The 24,384-nt window shown below is 40.3% G+C and overlaps 1 protein-coding gene and 1 pseudogene across 3 annotated transcripts in view; one reads left to right on the top strand and one right to left on the bottom strand.

The window, feature by feature from the left end:
• The window catches only part of USH1C (USH1 protein network component harmonin), a 123,557-nt gene that overhangs the window by 22,970 nt on the left and 76,203 nt on the right, over positions 1–24,384 (top strand). For all 3 annotated transcript variants that reach the window (XM_054971502.1, XM_054971501.1, XM_054971500.1), the window contains exons 3-7: positions 1,098–1,241; positions 1,673–1,811; positions 21,034–21,142; positions 22,085–22,109; positions 23,282–23,339. In XM_054971502.1, coding sequence (XP_054827477.1) covers positions 1,098–1,241; positions 1,673–1,811; positions 21,034–21,142; positions 22,085–22,109; positions 23,282–23,339 — 475 coding nt within the window. The remainder of the gene's footprint in view (positions 1–1,097; positions 1,242–1,672; positions 1,812–21,033; positions 21,143–22,084; positions 22,110–23,281; positions 23,340–24,384) is intronic.
• Positions 9,202–14,701, bottom strand: LOC129324273 (fibroblast growth factor receptor-like 1; annotated as a pseudogene).

Below are 24,384 nucleotides of genomic sequence, written 5' to 3'. Positions count from 1 at the left end.
TAGTGACTTGTTATTTTCATGCTAGCTTTTTATCCTGAAGTTTTTGGGAACAATTCAGGTTTGCATTTCCATTTGAGCCACTCACTGGGGGTAGTATATGGAACTAGCAGTATTTGCCACTTCCGCCGTGCTAAAGACAAAGGCCTGTTCACTGAAGTTTCTTGGTAGGGCTTGGGTTTTTCCAGCACCTTTTTACCCCTTCAGGCTACAGGTTTGTGAGATCTGTTTCATGGTCACCATGTGTTGTTAGCTGGGCAATTAATAAAAATGCTCCAGTACTTGGCAGTAACAGAAAGTTAAGAATACCTTTATTAGGCAAACAGAACTAACAATACACTCAGCACTACCTGAGAGTAAGCCATGTTGAAGACAGTTGTGCTTACTTCCATATATGCATTCTTAGGATGAGTTTGCAAGTATTTTAAGCTCAGAAACTACAGTTCAATATTTTATGCATTTAGCAGTTATAATTGTAAAAATGGTCAGTCACTATTTCTCAAGAAAATGTCAATTTTGTCCAAAATATTTTTAAAAAACCAAACTTGTTTCCCCAGCTGGCTAGCATTATTCCTCTGCTGACTCAACAATGAACTTGCTTTGTTATTGTTTTATGCTGCTTACACGGAGAAAATGCCTATATGGGGCAAACATCAGGAGTGATTGTCTGTGCAAGCCTATTGGCCAGAGTTCACATGACTACTACAGGGTTTATATTTTAAACACAGCAGAATAACATTATGTTAGACCTGTAACCAAAGGCCAAATATTATCTGCCATGAGGTTTTCAAGTGATGAGAAAGATTGAAAGGTAACAAAATTTCTCATAATTTGTCCCCTTTACACTAAATTTTAGAATAACAATAAAACATTAGAATTCCTAAAAGGAAATCTAGATAAATATGCTGTTCTATTTAACAATATATCAGCTGATAATGTGTGAAAATAACAGTTTTTACCACTTTTTAACATGCATTTGTAGTTTGTGCTGAGAAGAAAAAATACTATCATGCAAAAACAAACTTTAGCCAGGTAACTTAATATATCTGTACTGTTAATTGTGCATTCCCAGCCTAACCATCTTTAACTTCACTTTATAGATCAATGAATCTTCCCGTGTTGGTGGGCGATTTGAAATATGTAATCAATGAACCTAGTCGTCTGCCTTTGTTTGAGGCCATCCGTCCTCTTATCCCATTAAAACATCAAGTAGAATATGATCAACTGACACCTAAGCGATCTAGGTAGGTATAGAACAGTGCAATAATCATATATAAAGCTATGGTGCAGTTGCATGTGAAATACCATGTACAGTTGTTTTCATGCTATTTCTAAAACTAGTAGCACTGGAAAAGGTGCAAAATTTTAACGTTTAATTAACTTATGAAATTCACTAGAACAAGATGAGGTAATGGTCAGTAACTTAAATTCTTTTAAAAGAAGAGTAGAAAAAATGTGTGGAATATTTCTGTCAATAATTATAGGCTATGATGGCTAAACAAAACTTTCTTGGTCACAAATAGTGTACTTCTCTGGTTGATAGCTGGGGGAAACAGGATATTGGATTAGACTGACTTTTGGAGGCAAGATGGACTTTTGAACTTAAGGGCTTCTTTTGTTCCTAAATGCTGAAATTGTCACAACTGGTTTCCTGTTCTACCTTCCAACTTTGCAGAAAACTGAAAGAAGTGAGGCTGGATCGTCTGCATCCTGAAGGTCTTGGAATAAGTGTGAGAGGAGGTGTTGAATTTGCCTGTGGTCTTTTTATTTCTCAGTTAGTGAAAGGTGGACAAGCAGACAATGTTGGTCTTCAGGTAAGAAGAAAATTCTGGCCCGTGTACCTAGAAAACATGTTAAGAATACCCGTATAGATGTGCTGGCGCTATGAACAGAAACATTTTGAACCAACGTGGGATATGAGACATACTTGGAAGAAGTTTTTAAGTTATCCCTTAAAAGAATAACAAATAGGTGCTCACATCTGGGTACTATGGTTGAGTGTGTGTGTGTGTGTTATCTGTCGTCAAGTCGCCTCAACCTATGGCAACCCTATGAATGGTAGTGGTGAATAGTGCCCTCAAGTCGAAGCTGACTTATGGTGACCCCAATGGGGTTTTCATGGCAAGAGACTAACAGAGGTGGTTTGCCATTGCCTGCCTCTGCAACCCTGGTGTTAGAGGTCTCCCATCCAATTATTAACTAAGACCGACCCTGCTTAGCTTCTGAGATCTGATGAGATCAGCCTCACCTGGGCTATTCAGGTCAGCACCCCTATGAATGAAAGACCTCCAAAATGTCCTATCATAACAAACTGAAGAACATGGCTTCCTTTATTAAGTCAAACCATCTTGTTTTAATTCTTCCTCTTTTCCAACTGCCTTCTACTTTTCCTAGTATTGACTTTTCCAGAGAGTCTTTTCCAACTACCTTCCACTTTTCCTAGCATTATTGACTTTTCCAGAGAGTCTTTTCTTCTCATGATGAGACCAAAGTACGATAGCCTCAGTTTTGACATTTTAGCTTCTAGTGAGAATTCAGGCTTGATTTGATCTAGTACCCACTTATTTGTCCTTTTAGTCATCCATGGTATCTGCAAAACTCTCCTCCAGCACCACATTTCAAATGAATCAATTTTCTTCCTGTCAACTTTCTTCAATGCCCAATTTTCACATCCATACGTAATGGTTGAGAGTGCATTTTATCTGTTTAGTGGGTAAAAAAAACATGAGATCATTTACTTTCTAATTTCATTAAGGTCTGTTTCACATTGTAAAATGCAAGGGGTACTAGTAACATCCACAAAAACCGGACCCTTGGAATAAATCTTCTCTGCCCTGTCAGCAAAGTCTATATACTATATGTAGCAAGACCTTATCTGAAATAAATCTGGATCAAGACCTGTATAGCGGATAAACATATTGTGTGCTTTTTGTATTTTGGTATTCAGTACAAAATACATTCAGTACTAAGAAGTGACTTCATGGAAGCTATTCCCATTCATTGCAATTTTGTGAATTGTTTGGAAAGTGTTAGATCATGTGCCAAACTAGATTCAGAAATTTTCAGAAGTTGTCTTTAAAAAGGATATTTGCTGGAAACCCCCCCCCCCCACCACCACCACCACCTATATGTGGGCAGAAGGCATATATGAACAAAGAATACTCATCTATTCCTAACATCACTTTGTTAAGGCTAGAGTATGCCAATTAATATAAAACTAATAGCAAGCTGCTTGCAGCAAATGTTGATACGCAATGTTAAGGATCCGCCTAGGTACCTTCATAGCGCTCTGTATGAGACAGTATTTAAAACCAAGTGAATAAGGGGAGTTGACAGGCAGTTCATTGTTCTAAATTGCTGTCTCATGATAAAGCCAACTGCTTCTGAAATTTCATCCATCTGCATTATTTCACTAAATCTCCACACATTTTCTAAGCTGGAAAAAAATCGTCTCATAAAAGGCATGATGATCTTCTATCATAATATCAGTTTCTCTCTCTCTTTTTTTCTATACCATCCTGATTCATTTCTTTGACCCTGAGAAATGTAGTTTCTTCACCACTAAATTTGTGTGTGTGTGTGTTTGTATAATATGTAACTGAAACATTTGTGGAGTTGACCTATTTTTCCTGTGATTTTTCATTTTTTTCTGAAAGGGTAGCGTTTAGTTCTTTCATGTGCTTTTTTTTTGCTGCTTTCCCAGATACTCCTGTCTTTGAGGATTCTATTGACTAAAAAGGACTTGATATTATTATGTGTAGCAGAGTGAAAGGAAACATGTTTTAAAAAGAAGAAAATGTGCCCCCATCTTGATTCTGCTGTTCATACTTCCATTGGTAAAATAAAGTTCCTTTTTGAAAATGTAAAAGTGAAAGAATGCATGAAAAGATTGGATAATTTATTTTAGCCCTTTTCAATCTCTTAATCAGTTCTTCACTCATAAAACGTAGTGGTGTTTAATACACTGATAATGGCAGGCATAAGTGTATGAAGGAAACTCTGTGAACAAGATAGGAAACATTCTATTAAAGACGGAGTTTGTTAATACTGTCTCCCATGAATAGGATGGTGTTTCATATGTATGTGAATAGGGCATTTTCATTACTATGACAGCCTTTTCTTTATGGAAAAAACTTGAAGACACCAGTCTTTCATTTCTCCATGATATCAACAGCAGTGGTTGCACTAGCAAAAATATTTTTAGAGGAGCAAAGAAGGGACATACTGGATTCTGTAAGGCATAGTTTATCTTGTGTGTACAAACTATTAGGGAAATTGTGCTCTACCTTGGGAAACTGTAGTCTTCTCATAACTGGGGGAGGGGATAAAAATTTTTTAAAATCACTGTCTTGCTTTTGGCATAACATCACTTCTAGGGAAAACTCAGAAGTGACATCCAGGGCTGCCTAGGGAGGGGATGTAGGGGTACAAAACTCAAGGGTCCCCAGTCAGCTCAAGGGTGCATGAAGCTAGAGTCATGCTGCATTCAGTGAATGCATTTCTGTTCATTTTACTTTTAATGTAGGGAAGGCAGAGCACAGTAAATAGTCATAGCTCTGACTGTCTGATCACTGTACCTTTCTGCAATCTCTACTATAAGGAGGCAGAAGCAAACAGTAGCCTATTACAAGATGTTGCTAAGCTCATCAACTAAGCCCACATTGGAGTAGGCGAGACCATCAAGCATAGCTGATGGCTGCTACCATAATTGCTAAGATGTGGCTTCCTAATAAGGTTGTTGTTTCCAGCAGTCTGCTTCCCTCTTCCATTCCTTTCACCCAGCTCCATAGTTTTGCATGTTCAGCCATATCTGTTAGTGATCACAGGAAAATAAAATAACCTTTCCTTCTTTTTTCCTTAATTTTACTCCCTCTTTTCCACACTTTTCTCTCCTTCATTTTGCTCTCTTCCATTCATGATCTACATTTCTATCTCCCCCACCCAATTTTTTCGTGTCCCCCCCTCTTTATTTTTTACCTTTTTCTCAACTTTGCATTCCTATCCTTCTTAACAACTTAGTTAATAGCAGTATAAAAGTAATATAGTAGTATAATAGTAGTATAGCAGCAAACCTTTGTCAATGTTATGAACAGAAGGAGGGACGAGCCTGAGTTAAAATTTCCCTATGATTCATAAAAGTAGTACAACAACAACAAAGCCTTTATTGGCATATCTCAGGTTATCAATACGGGCAGTAAACAAATATAACGGTAACAAGGGTAATTTGAGTGAAAGCAGTTAGACGTTTTTCACTCAATCCTTGATTACCAGACATAAAAATAGGGCTACCTTTTCAGTTATTTCAGATGACGAATCATTCAGAAGACGGTACACCATTAATGTCTCAGAATGGCCCAGCGTATTAAGTAAAATTAGGTCTAAATGATTAAAACGTATATCAGCATACTGGGAACAATGGAGTAGGATATGAAAAACTGACTCAACTGAATTTGAATTACAAGCACAAAGTCTTGCAGAATATGTGATCTTATGATATCTGCCATAGGTGACTGCAGAAGGGATAGCATTGCACCTAGCGAGTGCGAATGCTCTGTGCATCTGTGGAGTATAAGAGGCAGATAGGTAAGGAGCCAGTTGGCCAGTAATTAAAGGGATTTCAAAATTCAGAGGAAAGCAGGATTTTTTGGCAGAACTGGCAAGCTTTTGCAATTCAGTGTCCAAAATTCTGCATTTAATTGATTGATATGCATTTGGAAAAGGGAGCATAAATAATGAATCTAAAGATAAGCCCATTGTAGTTGATTTTTCTCTATGGAGGCAGTCCAGTTGGAGATGGTAAATTCTGACAGCATTTGATGTAAAAAGCTCCTGGGGTCAGCATTATAGTGCACTCGTAGCCAATATTTAATTGACATAAGCCATGCTCTTGTTTCTACCATGTTAAGGCCAGTTTCTAAACAAAGGACTGCATATGGAACACAGTATGGGAGACCCATGATTTTTCTCATGAACTTGGATTGAACTCTTTCAATACCAGCCTCGAAAGCACTTATCCATGCTGGAATACCATACGGTATCTGTGGCATCACTTTGGCCTTAAAAACTTTTAGCACGGCTGGAACAAATTGATTGCCTCTATTGAAAAAGAAGTGTGAGATGGCTGATGCACTAATGGTAGCTATATTAATTGCTGATTTACGATGGCTTAACCAGGACATATAAGTGAAGAGAAGACCCAAATGTTTAAAGTGCTTTACCTGCTCTATTTCTTTTCCATCAAATATCCATTTTTGGATTTTACAGGACTTGGCAAATACTAATATTTTGGATTTCTCATAATTCATCTGTAATTTGTTTGTAGAGAAGAAGCTAAGACATCTATTCAGCAGACGTCTGAGCCCCACCCTTGTACAAGAAAGTAATACTGCATCGTCCGCATAAAGTACACTAGTGGCCAAAATTGTGGAAATCTTTTGGGAAAAGTGCATTTTTGAGGTTTGACTTTTTTTTGGAGTAATACCATAAAATATATCAATGGAAAGATAATTTAATCAAGAATGTAATGCAACAAAGTTTGTTCAATTATCTGTATTCTATCAAATGTTATAGCCAAATAACCAGGAAAAGGAAGCACAACTTGCTTAGGTTGATATGAAGTAGCTTTTCTTCATTTGAATGTAGCCAATGAGCATGAGTCTTTAGAGAGCCAATCAGGTGTCATCTTGTTTTGGTAATGAGACAATCAGGTCACAGTAGGATTCAGTTATTGATGTCATGTATTGGAGCTGAGAGGAGGTCATTTGTCAGTGTGTTATGTGATTGCTATCAAGTTGGTTGGTTTGTTTTGTGTTCTTTCATTTAGTGATCTTGTAAAACGTAATAAAATTAAAGAAATGGCACAAAGAGTTGACTGGTCATCCAGAAAGTGATGTAAAATAGTACTATTATGTGAACAAGCCTACAGTTATGAAGAAATTAGAAGAAAAATTGGTGGAAACTTAACCAAAGGTGACATTTCTAAATTTTTGAAGAGGTATAAGGCAACTCAGTCACTACAAAACCAGACTGGTAAAGGCAGGAAAAGGTGCACACAAGCAAGGGATGATAGAAGAATTGAGAGACTGAGCCTAGGTGACAGAAGAAAATCATAAAGAACGAAATGGTGCAATCATACAGAACGAAAATCATACAGAACGAAATGGCGCAATTCAATGTGAAGTTGAGTACAAGGACTGTTCAGCGTAGACTGGAGAAATTTGGTCTTAATGCTAGAATTCCACGAAAAAAACCATTGTTATCTCTCAAAGGTTGAAAAGATTAAACTGGGCTAAAACCCATGTTAACTGGACAGCGGAACAATGGGACAGATTTATTGGGAGTGATGAGACTCAAATCTCCGTTTGGTAGTGATGGCATAAAATAAGTGAGAAGAAGAATCGGAGAAGATTTGCATCCAGATTGCATTACACCTACTGTGAAACACCCAGTTAGTGTTATGATATGGGGTTGTATGATATCAAAAGGTGTGGGCAGAATTTGCGTGATAAATGGCAATATAAATGCCCCAAAATACATAAATGAAATACTTGAGCCCAAACTGAAGCCTTCCACACGTGATCTTTTCTAAGATAATGAAGCATTTATATTTCAACAAGATTCAGCTCCATGTCATGTTGCTGCTGTGTGCAAAAAGTGGTTTCAAGGTAATCATATTCCACTGTTGGAATGGCCTGGGAATAGCCCAGACCTTAACCCCATTGAAAATCTATGGAGCCGACTAAAGAAACTGGCTAGTGAGAAACAACCCAGCAATAAAACACAATTAATAGAAGCAATAACTCAATCATGGTTTCACGTTATAACAGCTGCAGAACTAAAAGACTTGGTTCACTCCATGGGAAGGCGTTGTAAGGCAGTAATTAAAGCAAAAGGTTACCCAACTAAGTAATAATAATCTGGTTTGACGTACTTCACAGCCCAAACATTTTCCACCATTAACCATGAACTGGTATTTACTTCAGGGAAGGGCAGCATGATGGGATCCATTTAAAATCCAGCAGTTTATTATTATTATCATTATAATAATTAAATATAAATATAAAAGCAAGCTGTACAATGTCCTTTGGATTTCTGGCAGTTGAAGACAAGGGCAGCTCATCCCTTTCAGGGAAAGCCCTCCAGCGGAAAGGGGAATTTCAGGTATCTCCAACTCGGTTATTGCCAATTATCAGGCAACCATGGAAAATTCCACAACTTTAAAGAAAAATATCACCACCAGCCCTCCCACAAACCAACAAAGATGGTGCTTTTCTTCTTTGGACGGTCATTCAAATGCTTTGGAAGTCCGATGTAGCTTTGGCGCTTGGCATCTGGGGCCTCCTTGCTTCCATTCCCTGGGAAGAGAGGCTCCCAAGAGAAATGTCCCTCGGGGCTTGCTCTTTAAGGAGTGACCACAGAAGAGATGCAGTAGCAGACAGGCTCTTCCCCTGGCCTCCTCTCACTCTCATGCCAGGAGATTCTGATCTCTGAAGGGCTTGCAAGAGGTTGCTTTGGCCCCTGGGGAATTTCTTCATAATCCTTGTCTCAGAGCGGGACCACAAGTGACACCTGACACAGGTTGGACACTTGCCAGCTTCCCTCAAGTTTTGATGGGAAATGTAGGCAGCTTGGCGGAATGTTGGACAAGTGACAGTTGAAAAGTCCATTGGACAGCAGTCAGAGAGTCAAGCTGCAAGACCAGGATGCCTACATTTCCCATCAAAACTTGAGGGAAGCTGACTAGTGTCCAACCTGTGTCAGGCGTCACTTGTGGTCCCGCTCACAGTAACAGCAAAACACCCACATTCCATATCTGAATCCACAATGCTTTTGGTTTTGGTTTGGTTTCATTTTGGTTTATTGTCCTACCTTAGCAGCACATGCCGACTCACTGCAAGCCAAATGCCAGGGAAGGCTGCTCTTTAACTGTAGGAATCACACGACACAGGGTTGAAGATTCTGAACACCAGTCTCCCCACCGGGCAGTGGTCGTTTTATTTAAGCATAGCCTGTGCATTCTTGCATAATCCCCAGGAACAATGAATAAGGAAATAGATGTCTGTCTTTGCTAACATCCGGTTAACCAGTTACTAGCAGAGACAGGGAAACTGCACATAGAGAAAGACTTTGAATTGTTAAGCATTTATGAGCATCAGCAGAATGTCCTTTGGTCAGGGCAGGTGTGCCTAAACTGCTGACCTACATTTAACACTGGTAATGAATGTGCTGGTGCTGGTGAACTTTGCCTTCCATGTGTGAATGAGTGTGACTATGGATGTCCGTGTATGTCTTTGGGTACATTTTGGAAGTCAGGGCTGAGGCCAAGACAGGCCCTTGGGACAACAAATGCTGCTGCTGCTGCTGCACAACATATTCCTCATAGTTAATGGAGGACATGCAGTCTTTTTCTGGGACATGACCTACACAAGCCCGGTCCCGAGGGTGTGATCTGTGTATGGGAGTTGCTGCTGGAGGAGAACAAGGCTTCTTGGTTTGGCAGAGCCACAGGAGGATCGTTCCAAAGATGAAGACAGCTCCAGCAGGGATCCCAGTGATCACAGGCCACGGAAGACTGCTGGTGGAGGAAGGAGCTACAGGTGGATTGGGTGGCTTGGGATCTGGCAGCACTGTCAAGAAAGCACTTCGGAAGCTGTATCCCATGGTGTTGGCACCAAGGCAGATGTACATTCCAGCATCCTCCTCTTTGGCTCGAGTGATCATGAGTTTGTTCAGATAGGAGCCATCTGGACGGGACTAGACCTCCCCTGTGGGCAGCACCACAAACTTCTGTCCCCCAATGTCGGTGGTCGAATTGTACTTGTTCTCGGTCCCGTATTCCACCCTCTTCAGCCACTGGATGACAGGCTTCACGTCACTCCGCACTTTGCACTGGAATGAAGTTGTCCCTCCATAGTCCACTGTTGTGTTCACAGGGTGTGTCCCCGTCAGAATGGGCTTCGACCTTGTTCTTTGGATCACTTCCACTTTGTAGGTAGCGTTGATCTCCCCGATTCTGTAGAAGAGTCTGCAGGTGTTTCTTCTGCTTCCTCGGGCTTCAAGTTCTTCAAGTTCAGTGTCCATTTCTTTCTTTTGTTCTCACCAATCTCCTGGGGGGTGAGAGGCCGGTTGTCTTTTAGCCAGCTGATATCAGGCCAAGGATTTCCACTGGCTACGCATTTCAGGTGCACAGAGCTCCCCACAGGTCGGGCAATCACCCTCCGTCTCATCTTAGCAGGCTGAGTGAATCTAGGTTGAGCCCACAGCTTTCCTGAATGGTCTTCAAAGTCAGTGTTGGGGCCTTTGGGAGCTAAACTCTCCCTTCCAGCACTGGCATCGTCAATGACAATGAGAGTATAGTTCACACTCGTGCTGCCAAATCCATTGGTGGCCTTGCAGATGTACGTCCCTGCATTTTCACTTTCCACTTCCTTGATTTTCAGCCCTTGCTGCAGGACACGAAACCTCGTCCATCCACTGTGGATTGTGTGGCCATCTTTCATCCACATAGTAAGAGGTGGGGATCACCCTCCACTGGGCAAAGGAGCTTGATCATTCTTCCTGATCTCACAGATTGCCGGTGAATCACTTTATCAGCAATTCTGGGTGGGCCTCTTCCTGAGTCCACAAGCACAACAATCCCCACAAAGAGCAATGTGAGCTGGCTTTCATTTTGAATGCTGGAGTCTCTTTAGCTCACTATCCGTTGGCCTTTCAACACTGGTGCTGCTGCTGGTGCCGCTGCTGCTCCGGGCACTGCCCGCTTCCCCCCGGGCAAGCAGTGGCGGTGACGGCTCCGGCGCCCTGCCTACCCAACTACATATTAACTAACATGGTGAGAATTGTTGTATAACTCATTTTTTCTATGTGTTTCAATTTTCTTCTTTATAACTACTGTTCTAAAAAAAATTCCTTCATAAAAGTAATTGCATTACATTCTTGATTAAATTATCTTTCCATTGATATATAATTTTATGGTATTACTCCAAAAAAAAGTGGTTTTATGAGCCATCAAACCTCAAAAATACACTTTTTCCAAAAGGTTTCCACAATTTTGGCCACTAGTGTAGAATGGGTACATGGGTAGTACCCAATTTAGGAAAATGGCAATCTTCTTCTACTAAAAAGGGGGCAAAATCATTGAGAAGAGGCAAGTATACATCCCTGTTTGACTCCTTTGCTGAAGGGGATTTTGTTTTTGTTTTTTAAAAAAAAATTATTGGTGAGTACATACAATGTTATTCAATACACAAATTCCCCATCTTATCTAAATTATATCAGCCCCCACCCTTCCCGCCCTCCTTACTGACTTCCAACAGCTTTCCAACCCCAAACCCCTCTTATTACTCAAATTACTCTTAACCATAATTTTTCTAAATCCTATATATGTTATATCACTTATTCTAAGCATGTTCAAATTCTTCTATATCTTCAATTTTCTAATATATCAATCTACATTTCACTGTTTAAACTATCTATTTTTAATACAATCTCCTTATTACTAATATTAGCTTAGATTAATTAATAGCTAAGTTTCCCCATTAATGGTAAAGTTACTTCTCTCTCCCCTTTATAAAGTCACATATAAATAATTCTCAAACTGCCACAGTCCTCCTTTCACATCCCATTTTTTTTCTAGATATTGTTTTAATTTCTCCCAGTCTGCAATATATTCTCCTGGATCAAGATCTTTAAGTTTTCTTGTCATTTTGTCCATCTCAGCCATGTACAGCAATTTGTAAATCCAATCTTCTATAGTTGGTATTTCTTGCACTTTCCATTTCTGCGCATACAAAATTCTTGCTGCTGTAGTCATGTAAAATAGCAATGTTCTGTACTGCCTTGGAACTTCTTCCATTCCCAAGTTCAGTAGCAACAACTCTGGGTTCTTATTTATTTGGGTTTGCAAAACCTCATTAATTATTTCTATTATATCTCCCCAGTATTGCTTAGCTACCTCACAAGTCCACCACATATGATAAAATGATCCTTCATGCTTTTTACATTTCCAGCATTTATCGGACATATTTGCATTTCCATGCGCAATCTTCTTAGGCGTTAAATATTACCTATACATCATTTTGTATACATTCTCTTTAATGTTGGTACAAGTTGAAATCTTCAAAGTATTTTTCCACAAGTATTCCCATGATTCCATTGTTATTTCTTTATGAAGGTTTATTGCCCATTTCACCATCTGGACTTTGACTGTCTCGTCTTCCGTATACCATTTTAAAAGTATTTTGTATATTTTCGAAATATCTTTTTTGCCTTCTTGTAGAATCACTTCTTCTAACTCCGAATTTTTTAGTCTTATTCCTCCCTTTAGACAGTCCGAGTTGTAAAGATCCCTAATTTGCCTATATTGAAACCATCCATAGTGAGGAGATAACTCTTCTTGTGTCTTTATTTTTGGTATTCTATGTTCTATCGACATTATCTCTTTATAAGTTAAACATTGTTGTTCATTATAAACAGTTCTTGGATCTATTACTTCATATGGTACCACCCATGAAGGGATACCACTTTCCATGTAATTCTTATATTTCTTCCAGATTGTGAAAAGGCTTCTTCTGATATAGTGATGCAAAAACATAGAGTCCGCTTTAACTTTATCATACCACAAATAGGCATGCCATCCAAACAACTTTTTGTGTCCCTCCAAAGTCAGCAGTTTACAGTCTTTTAACGTTATCCAATCTTTTAACCATGTCAGACAAATTGCTTCGTAATATAATCTTATGTTTGGCAGTTGCAGCCCCCCTCTTTCTTTCGAGTCTTGTAATACCTTCATTTTCACTCGGGGTTTCCTGCCTGCCCACACAAAGTCTGAAATTTTTCTTTGCCATTTGTCAAATTGTTTGAAGTCTCGGATAATTGGAATAGTTTGCAGCAGCTGAAGGGGATTTTGGATGTTAATTCCCCTGTAGTTGAACATTTAATTTGGCAGGTAGTAGAAGTGTATAGCATTACAATTAGTTTGAGGAGTCTCTTATCAGTGCCTGATTGGTACAGTTTAACCCACAATAACTCTCTATCAATTGAATCAAATGCTTCTTTGAGATCTAAAAAAAGCTGCATAGAGTTTGGAATTTCTAAATTTAATATGCTTTTCGACCAAATGCACTAAAGTGATACAATGGTCTAGTGTGGATTTACCCTTGCAGAACCCAAGTTGTTTGGGGCCTGGAATGCCTTGCTGAGACATCCAAGAGGTTAATTTAGATAATAGGTGCTTGGCATATAACTTGCCTAGGGTAGAGAGGAGGCTAATTGGCCTATAATTAGAAGGATTTGTGTGGTCACCTTTCTTATGGATCGGGACCACAGTTGCATTCCTCCAGGCATCTAGAATAAGTCCTGTTTGATCGATCATAGTAAAAAAAAAAAAAAGCAAGAGGGACAGCCCACCATTCTGGGTCCAGCTTTAAAAGCTCTGGGGGAATCAAATCAGGACCGGGACCTTTTCCAGTCTTCAGTTGATCAATTAACACTATTATTTCATCAAGGGTCACTGGTGACAAATCGGGTAGATCCTCATCGCAAAAGTAAAATGAGTTAACAGGACAATCTTGTTTCTGCTGGAATAGAGCAGAAAAGTATTGAAACCAAATGTGAGAGGAGATAGCAGACATAGGAGAAGGCGCCGCACGGAGTGTACCTGAGACTATGGCCCAAATCTTCTTAGATTTGTTTAGGACCGTGGCTTGGTATAATTGTTCCCACTGACTATTAAAAAACTCTAACTTCTTCTTTTTCATACTCTCTTGAAGCTGTTTTTTAACCTGAAAATATCTGAAGAGGAGCACAGGGTCACTGGAAGTTCAAAATTGGCTATAGATATTGCGCAATTGGCGCTTAAGTACTCTAAAGTTGTAAAAAGATGCTTTTCACATTCTCTCTACCCTTTACATGCATGGTAATGGAATGTTAGTCTGTTTAGTGGTTATAACTTGCTCTCCTCCTAAAGGAGCATGTTTGTAATTTGGGAGTACTCTGGAACCAGAGCTCCTGTTGAATAAACAGGTGGCAGCTGTGGCCAGGTATGCCTTTCACCAGCTTCAGCTGGTGAGCCAGCTACGGCCCTTTCTGGGCAGGAGAGACCTTACCACTGTGGTACATGCCCTAGTAAAATCTAGATTAGATTACTGCAATGTGCTCTATGTGGGGCTGCCCTTGAAGACTGTCCAGATACTGCAATTGGTAAGAATGCTGCAGCCAAAGTGTTGACCAGAGTGGGTCAGAGGGAACATATAACTCCAGTCTTGTACCAATTATACTGGCTGCCAGGCTTCATTCAAGGTACTGCTATTGACCGTTATGGCTTAGAACTAACATACATTAAAGACCACCTTTTCCCATCTGAATCTACCTGTCATTTTCAGAGGCTCTGCTTTCAGTGCTCCTGTCATCTGAAGCTAGATGGGTGGCAACCTGATAAAGAACCTTCTTAGTTGCGGGGCCAAAATTTTGGAATTCTTTCCCGGGGGAGATTTATCTGCTTTTATTTAAACCTCCATTTTAAATAAATAAATGTGGAACAAAAGTGAAAAATCCTTTCCCCCCTTCTTTCATATAGTTTAATTACATTTTAAATGCTGTTCAAGTAGTGGGTTATAACTTCGTATTCATCTTCTTCGTCATCATCTTTTTCTTCTTCTTTGTTATCACAGTCCACCAAATGTTTGGACTGGAAGTTTTTGGTCATTCATCAACTCAGCTTTTGTCCAAGAATCTAGGAGTCAGTGAGGTATCGCCTTAGTATGTGGCGTGTTTCAAGTAGTGCAGCTGTTGGCAACTGTCCAATTGTTTTCCTGTCTATGCAGCTATTACCTAGATTTTTAGGTAGTCCTTTAGTTCTTTTGGAATCATATTATTATTATTGTGGTATTGGTGGGACATCTATTATCCCTTCCTCAATGCTATTTTGCTGCTCTAAACGTTATACTTCACATTATTATAAGATAATTGATGTAGGGTTTTTTTAAAAGTTGGCAAAATCAACCCCAGGCATCCAAATACTTCTCATCCAGCATCACTACATAACTCATTTTGCCCTTGCTTTTGTTCTAAGTAAAGGTACGAGGGTAAACTGAAACAGATTTCTCACTGATTTACTGGATAAAGATTTATTGTCTTACCACTTTTTTTGTGAAATAAAGCCCACTTCATCAGATGCAAGACCTATACATGTATGTGTAAATATAAAATTACAAAATTAAACAGGTGGCTATAGAAAGAAATACTGAGAGGCACAGGCAGTACAGACTGAGTACATGAAGCGGACATTTCTGGCAGGAATCATTTGGCTGGAAAGAAGGAGGAAAGCTGCTCCTAATTCTTTTACACAATTATGATGGTTTCTATAGTTACTAGCAGCCCACCCCGATCACTGCACTCACAGTGTTTAACAGAAGTTTGAATACTGAATGACCATTTTTTCCTCCTGCCAAAACAGTTGCAGCAATATCTGATGAAGCAGCAACAACAGCAATCATCCTTTGGGGGTGAACTGTAGGCAAAATGAGATTTATAATAAATGTCATACCCTTTCTTTCTCCCCAACGGGGAGCCAAAGCTGCTTCCATTGTTTTCCTGTCCTCCAGTTTTTTCCTGACAACAAGCCTGTGAAGTAGGTAACCCAGCAACCTTCCATGGCAGCCTGGGGTTTGAGTATTAGAGACACAAGACCGATTGCTTTAAAAGTTCTTTTATTACATGTTGCCTGTCTCGGAGATAACCTGGTCCAGGGTGTTCCAATCCCTTCATTTTTGGCACTGCAACTCCCACCATCATCCTGAAGTTGGTGGCCAGTTTTCAAACACTAATCGTTATTTTCTGATGACTTACGCCTGCCACAAAGAACCTTCCAAAATTTGTCCTTGTGTGTGTGTACGCGCATGTGAGTGTGCATGTTTTAATACAGGGAAGACAGGTACTTTGGCTCATTTAATCCTTGAATGCCCTTTATTTAGCGAAGAGAGAGAGGGATAACTGTTGTTAGAGAAGGATGGACCTATGAGTAGTGATCAGTCTCTCTTTTCTTTTTTGTGATAATGATCTGTATACCACTAAGTTTTGGGCTTCTGTTCTGCTAATAATCCAGTATAAAATTTAAACTAAAAAACTTCTATAATTAGACATGACCATGTAGGGTGTTTTGGTGGGGGGTGTCAAATCACTGTGGTTAGGCTTAAGGATGTAGTCCATAAAGGTGTACAGTTAAAGGAAGGATAATTGGGGCCAGGATATTCTTATTCCCTTCATTTTTGGCAGTGAAACCCTCATGATCATCCTGAAGCTTATGGCCATATAGGAGAAAGGAGTTTGAATCCCCAGTCTGCCATAGAAGCTTGCTGGGTGACATTGGGCCAGTCACACATTCTCAGCCTATTTCACAGGGTTGTTCTGGGAATAAAATGGAGAAGAGGAGAATTATGTAAGCCTCCTTGGGTCTCTATTGCGGATTAAGATGAGGTATAAATGAAGTAAATAAAATAAATAAATCTTTACCTCATGAATAGAAGCTTTGCTGTTAATTGTTCTGTGCATCCAAGAGTTAACTTCTGAAACTTAATGTGGCCAGCAAAAGCTGTGTATTTAAGCCTTATTATCCAGCGGAATTAGCCGTATTAGTCTGTAGTAGCAAAATAGTAAAGAGTCCAGTAGCACCTTTAAGACTAACCAACTTTACCGTAGCATAAGCTTTCGAGAACCACAGTTCTCTTAGTCAGATCTGATGATGAGAACTGTGGTTCTCAAAAACTTATGCAACAGTAAAGTTGGTTAGACTTAAAGGTACTACTGGACTCTTTACTATTAAGCCTTATTACTGAACCTCCTTATTTTTCCTATTGATGGTAGTGAATAAAAGTTATTCTTTAATTTTGTTTCTTTGATAGCTTATATATAAAATTACTGCATTTAGAAGGCCACTTGGGGTCAGTTTGTCAGTAGATTTGGGTACCTCTGTTGAAATGGCATTTAAAACTCCATCCTTCACAGAAGGACAGCTTTCATCTAGTGCCTGAAGGCTAATGTATTTGTGGAAGGCATTGGATGTCCCAACATAGGCTGCCCACGCTGTCCTGGAAATCTCTTTGGAAAGTCTGGACATTCACAATGCATCTACATGTTACGTGGCAGAATCTATGATCAGATCTCCACAGCAGAAGGGAGGTTAAATGTTTCCCATATTATTTTCCCAACAGAAATAGCATCTGCAGGAGCTATAGCCAGAGCCAGGGCATTGTTTCTGCTTTCACTCTGATTTAACATAGTGGTGTTGGCATATAGGTTACCTTGATTGTGTGTGTAACATTATTACAACATGCTGCCTCCTTGATCCCTAATGGTATATGCTCACCTTAGCAGAACATTTATTTTTGTTTTTAAATGGTAAAGTCAGGTAAAGAAGCAGATATACGCAGATAATGAACAAAAAAAAATTAAAGTAAACAATTAGAACTTTGTGAAAGTGTTTACTCCTGAAATCTCTCTTCTGCGCTTACCATTATCATGTATGAAAATTCAGCACAGTCATTGTGTTAGAAAAATGCTGCAAGAGAAGATTGTCCTGCACTTTTAGCAGAAAGAAGTTTTGTAATTTATAAAATTGTCCAGTAGATGGAGCAAGCATATCATTCCTAGTATTCATGGAGACAATTATTCCCTTCTGTCAGTGTAATTCCCAAATCAGACAAGGAGTTGAAGTAGTACATTCATCCTAATAAAACATCTTCAGTTCATGGTATGGATGTCACCTATTGTTCTTAGTTTGTATCTCATGTCTTTAATAGGCATGCAGCAGGAACAAAACTAACAGGCGATATCATGGGCATGCAGTAATGCAGACAGTTTCATTTGCTAAAGTTGCTGCCTATTACACAGATGTTAGAGGCAGAGGAGCCTTGTCTTGGGAAAGGTGTAAGCTGTACTATGTATAAATAAATGCATAAGCTGAGATAGGTGATTTTCTCACTGCCAAGCACTGACTCATTTCTCCTCTATGATACCTACTTCTTTTATGTGCATTCTACCACCATCTTATCTGTTGGCTATTGTTTGGGGAGGAGGCTGGTCCTCTGCCTTTATTTTTGCCCCACTCTTTGCAGCCTTGCCTGCTGTTACCTTTATCATCCTTGTAGGGACTGCCTAACATGTGTGACTCTGCTTGTCTCCCCCTCCCACTCTGATCCTCTGTCTCTATCTCTCCCCATTCTGTAAAACAGAAACTGTCTGTTGAAAGGCAGGAGCCCAGACCTCTGCTTCTAATCCCACCAGACTTTGTAGTCCTACCTGACTGCCAGTGGGAACAAACAAAGTTTAGTAGGCGCTGAGAGAGCAGAATAGAATTTTTGAAGTAATACCGGCAGTCTCAGATACAAAAAAAAAAAAAAAGCCCATGCAAACCTGTGCTTAAATAGAATCATAAAACTTTCCAGTGTCTTCTACAGTGCAATTACTGGCTGAAAGGAGAAATGCTGTATATCAGAATTCCAGTTAGGACAATTATGATGGAAACATCAGCAACTTTTTCTGACTGGATGGTATCCCCATCAGCATATGTCTGCACTGGACGGAGAAAAATAGGGTTAAATAAATAAATATCTTCTGAGTGACTCTCCGCCTAGCTATCTTACGCTTTGTGTAATCAAACGGTATCAGTGAGACACAAGTGGACATACAGAAGTTTACTGACCTTCTTTGATTATTTTTAAACGAGAAAACCTTTCACTGCTTGAAGTGTCATCTTTTGCTGTGAAAAATGAACATCGTGACATTTCTGCTTACAGACTGCCATCTCAGTAGCTGAGTTTCAAACACAAGTTAACTGCTCAGAGGAGCAGAGTTACTAGGAGTATTTCCATGCTGTGGGGCAATTATGAGTCATGTCTTTCATGGCGGATTAGTGGGGGTACTGCTAATGCCTGATTAAATGGGCCTTGGTCATTGAATAAGAAAAAATACTACAGCTTAGATTTGGTGTGCTTGTGGCTAAGATTAGTTCTTGTATAGCCTAACATCTGTTCAGTATGTGACTTCCTTGTCTACAAAATGTGGCCTGAAATGGCTGATTTTAAACTTGTATTGAATTTGATTCAGCATGTGAATAAGTCAAATATTATGTTACTGTAACTGATATGCAGATGCAGTAAAACTGAAGTAGTCCATTGAAAAAATGCCTTGTTCTTGCAATTCTGCAGCTGCCTATATTTGTCTCATGTTGTTTTCTCCCATATTTGAACAGAGTGGTTGCTCACACTCCTGTTTAGCTTCCTTCTTCATATGCTGAGAGCATTGAAGTAAATTGAGGTGGCTGTTTCTCCTTCTTTCCTCACTCTACTGCACGTTCCAGTAACATTGGTCTAATATGCATCATAAATCATAACATGAAAGCTGAATGGAAAACATAAACAAGATTCATTGAATGCAGTGCCATCCTATGCAATTACTCCAGACTAAACCTATTGATTTTATTTGATTTAGACTAGATTAACTGTGCAAAAGTTTTACTATAAATTACAACAAATCGTAAATATAATCTGAGTACATCAAAATTATTAAATATTTAGGGATGTCTGACCTAACTGATAAGAGAAATCTAGATTCTGATTTTACTGAGCTGTATTTTAGGCCACTTCCATACTGATTTTTCAGTCCAGCTTGACTGTTAATGTGGAGTGTTTTTCCCCCCAGTTCCCTATAGCACTGTGAGGCATTCATGCACCTTCTGGCTTTTCCCAAGCTTTGCAGTGATCTTTTGTAAACCTGCATTGTGTACATGTAAAGTACCATCATGTGAACCCTCAGGGAGTTTTCAAGGCAAGACACAAACAAAGGTATTTTACCATTGCCTCCCCCTGCCAAGCAACCCTGGTCTTCTTTGGAGGTCTCCCATCCAGGACTGTCCCTGCTTAGCTTCCAGGATCTGATGAGATCAGGCTAGCCTGGGCCATCCAGCTTAGGGCAGAATCAAAGTCCCTTTCCATCCCTTTGGCAGAAGAAACAGCAGGAAATTAAGTGGGCATGGCTTTTATTAGCTCCAGATTTAAGGCGACAATAATTATGTGTGTGTATGCGTGTGTGTTAAACTGCTGACAAGTCACAACTCCACAGAGTTTTCAAGGCAAGAGATGAACAGAGTGGTTTGCCATTGCATCTCGCTGCAGAGCAACACTGGGATTCTTTGGTGGTCTCCCGTCCAGGTTCTAACTAGGGGAACCCTATTTAGCAGCCAAGAGCAGATGAGATCGGGCTGGCTTGGGGCTTCCAGGTCCGGGTAAATCTGTGTTGCTATGTTTTTTGGAAAGGTTGCAGCATACTAGGGTGAATGCCATGTGAACAGGAAAAAATGAGTCTTTCCCAGTTCCTGCCTTTGTCCCCTATGGTTGCTATCCCTACACACCCACCCCCATTCTACCTTAGGATTTATGGGGATTTTTTCCCCTTAATTTGAAATTAATTCTATAACAATATGTTAATTACCGATTAAGGGGAAAAAAGAAAAAGCCTTCTGGTGGCGTGTAGTTGGGAATGGGAGCCACAAGTAGGGGAGCTGGGGCAGGGGATATGCAGGAACGCCCTCCAAGCCAAAGCCCCATTGCTACTGAGCTTAATCAGCAGGTAAAGAGTAATGAAAAAACCTTGGTGTGGAAATCACTTTAGTGCAAGACATGAATTTCTGTGTTGTATAAGACGTTCTTTGTTGTGTAAGAAGAAACAGTTTATTCGAAATGCAAAAATAAATAAATAAACTTGTAGCATAGGATTCACCATCAAATCCCTAGCATCCTGCAAGGGACATATTTTGTTTTACTGTTCAGTTGGGACTCCCAAAATATTGAATACATGTAAAAACATTTGTACTTCTAAAGACAAAGTTCATATTACCTGGGATTCCTAGGGCAAGGCATCAGGAAGCATATATGTATACTGCTTAGATATGATTAAGTAGCTGCATGCAGACTGCAAGCTGTTTGTTGCCCACCTACTAAGGTGTGGAAGGCGTTTTCATCTCTTCCTTTTTTTTAAACTTAGGTTGGAGATGAGATAGTTCGAATAAATGGATACTCTATTTCTTCATGCACTCATGAAGAAGTGATTAATCTTATTCGCACAAAGAAAATTGTGTCCATCAAAGTGAGATGTGAGTAGAACGTGGTTATGGTAATTTGACAGAGTGCTGGAAATTCTGTATAGAGCCTATGAGCATGCGGGATCTCAGCTTGGATGGCAACCGCGATGTGGAGAGGAGCGTAGGTTAAGCCTTCCTCCAATGCCCTTTTCCCTACCTGAAATAGCCCATCACAGCTGCTGTTTGTTGTGCTGACATGCTATTCCTCCTGCATATTTTGATACAGAATCTTGACCTGGCAGAGGAATACTTACTGCCAATGAGGGGAGCAGCCCAAGGAGGCAGGCTGGAGTTCCTTGGCTCGCAGTTATGTTCCCCTATCCCCTATCTGAAAATTCATACATAAGGACTTGCGATTATTTATGGGAACAAAAACTTCCATGTATTGTGGCAGTAAAAAGGCTGGATTTGATGAGGGAAGCTTATTGGGAAGCCCTTGATTTGCTGTGTCACATTGCCACACCACCACATGCTAGAAGCCCTGCAGCAGGACATAAGCACCTAAATTTAATTGGTGGATTCTCCATATACAGTGGCAGTGACACTCTGGATTTCATGGTGGGGCGGAGGCTTGTTCTGATAGATGTACCAGCAGATAATTGCTCTTCCTGGTTGCTGGCAGCCCGAAGGTCGCAGGACAGAACCAGGAGAGGGAGGGAGACAATAGGCAAGGGATACATTGCATGTGTCTGTCCACTTTTATTTTTGAATGTTGAAGATGGAGAGGGATTTGAGTGCTGACTGACTTTCAAGGCAAAGCAGAGATGGTCTGAAAGGCTGGGGTTGTTTTGTGAGTGGAGAGACTGCAAAACAAGCAAAGTAGACCTCTTAGTGTATGGGATAGATTGATAATTGGGGTGGGCAGGGATGGGGCATCAGATAATGTCCATGCTGTTTCACTGAAGTTACTTCACTAAGACCATGGTGTTAACTGACATATTTTTTTTATCACAGATGTTGGCATGATACCTGTTAAAAGGTAACAGTCTTTCTTCTGAGTACTTATTACATATATAGAATGGCCTGAATATTCCCATTTTCACTGCATGGGGGGCGGGGGTTAGTTTCTACTGGTTGGAATCTGCACACTTTGAAAGCAGCACTTCTTTGTGGGTATTGAAAACCAGCAGGAAACTGTCTTCTCTTGTGATTATTTTATATTGGCAAGGTTAGATTCCAGCAAGGTTAGATTCCAGCTTGATTTAGTTTACAATCTAGAGATGCCGTCCTCCCAGACAGAGAAGTGACAATACACTGTGGAACCAGGGAATGCAATGCATTAGTCCCAAGCCACAATTCAACACCGAAGTAGGCATAGTTTGTATTAATGAATTTAACAGCTTATAGTTCTGTGTTGGATTGTTTCTTTACACTGTACCTGAACTTGTTTTTTTTTTAAATCAGGCTCCTAAAATGCTTTTATTAAAATACTTTGTGGTCAGCAGTTCTAGATTGCGACCTGACCACCTTGTTGGAAAGAAGTGCATACTCAGTGAGCTCCCTGGCAGTCAAGTAATTACTAACGTTCATCTCCATTTGTGGCACCATAGTGATTTGTATTTTTCCACACATCCAGGGCTTTTTTTCAGCTGGAACGCAGTAGAACAGAGTTCGGGCACCTCGTGAAAATGGTCACATGGCCAGTGGCCCCGCCCCCTGATCTCCAGAGAAAGGAGAGTTTAGATTGCCCTCCGCGCCACTGGAGCGGCACGGAGGGCAATCTAAACTTTCCTCTGTCTGGAGATCAGGGGGCAGGGCCACCGGCCATGTGACCATTTTCACCAAGGGCAGTTTAAACTTTAAAAAACTCCCCCCTTGTTCCAGCTGACCCAAAGTGATTTCATTGTGCAGACCTGAGTTCCACCACCTCTTTTCCCAGAAAAAAAGCCCTGCACACATCATATATAATTGTATTTTTGGAGCCTTCCTCTAACAGATGTTGCTCTTTCTCTAGAGGAAGGCTCCTTCAGATTTTGCTGAGTGGAATAATAGGATACAAACCATTTTCTATCTGGCTAAATACAAAATGCAAGTCATCTCATACTGAGTAAATCAAATTACAAGCCCAGACCTGTGCTATAAAACCACCCATAGTATAATTTTTCAGTATGTTTCCACACTTTGTATGTAATAATTTTAATTTTCCTCTAGTTCTCCTGATGAGCCTCTGAAGTGGCAGTTTGTAGACCAGTTTGTATCAAATCCTGGGGTAAGATATCCATGCAATTTGAGAAAATATATTTTGTTAAATTATAATTGAATTTTTAAGATTTCTGTTACAGAGGATTCCATTGCATCTACTTTTACATTATAGCATATTGAGCATTGTACGAGCAAGTTGGCTTTTTTCATTATATTTGAAAATGAAACTAACATGTGTGCGTTTATCCTAAGTATGACCAGTAATCCACAGATGACTAGAGATGGGCACGAAAAGCAGTATGAACTTTAAAAAGCCACGAACAGCCCAATCAGCTGTTCACAAACAAGCTGTTCATGAGGCCCCATTCTAAATGTTGCAAGCCTCCTTCGTTGCTGTTCGTTACTGTTCGTCAAGCCAGACAATCGGGCACCTGCAATCAATTCCCTTGGCAACCGGAGGCAGGGACTGCCTGAACTCTGTCTAAACTCCTGCTGTTGCCCTGGAAACCCCAATCTAAGCCCAATTTAGCTTGATAGGCAGGTCTTCCTTTCAAGTGTGGAGCTCCAAATTTGTTACAAGGAAGCAAAGAGCAGGGGGGAGGGGGGCTCCCAGCTCTGGTTTTGCAGACAGTGAGGGAGAGACAGTTGCTGTTGGCATTTTGAGAGAGAGACAGGGAGAGTGCATTGGAGCTTGAATTTTCTTTGTGTGTGGTGGGATAGGGATCGACCTCTTCAAGTTCCAGGGCTGCTCCCAGAATCTGGGCCAAGCTATTATTTATTACTGGTCCCTTTCCTGCTGCCTGCTCAGGTAAGGTTTCTGGGAGTGGTGCGGTAGGGATCTACCCCTTCAGGTTCCAGGGCTGCTGCCAGGCTCTGGGGCCAAGCTATTATTTATTAATGGTACATTTCCTGCTGCCTGCTCAGGTAGGGTTTCTGAGAGTGGTGTGGTAGGGATCTTGATGGCTAGAGGAGAGCCTCCTGGCCCCCACGAATAATGAACATGTTCGTAAACAGATCATGTTCATCAGTGTTCGTTGTTCGTGGATGGCAATGAACAATAAACACCATGGTTGTTGTGGATTTTTTGGGCTGTATAGCCGTGGTCTTGGCAT

Source organism: Eublepharis macularius, chromosome 2 (assembly GCF_028583425.1).
Source record: "Eublepharis macularius isolate TG4126 chromosome 2, MPM_Emac_v1.0, whole genome shotgun sequence".
Classification (NCBI taxonomy): domain Eukaryota; kingdom Metazoa; phylum Chordata; class Lepidosauria; order Squamata; family Eublepharidae; genus Eublepharis; species Eublepharis macularius.
The sequence above is the reverse complement of the archived record's forward strand: the minus strand, read 5'-3'. Positions and strand labels throughout refer to the sequence as shown.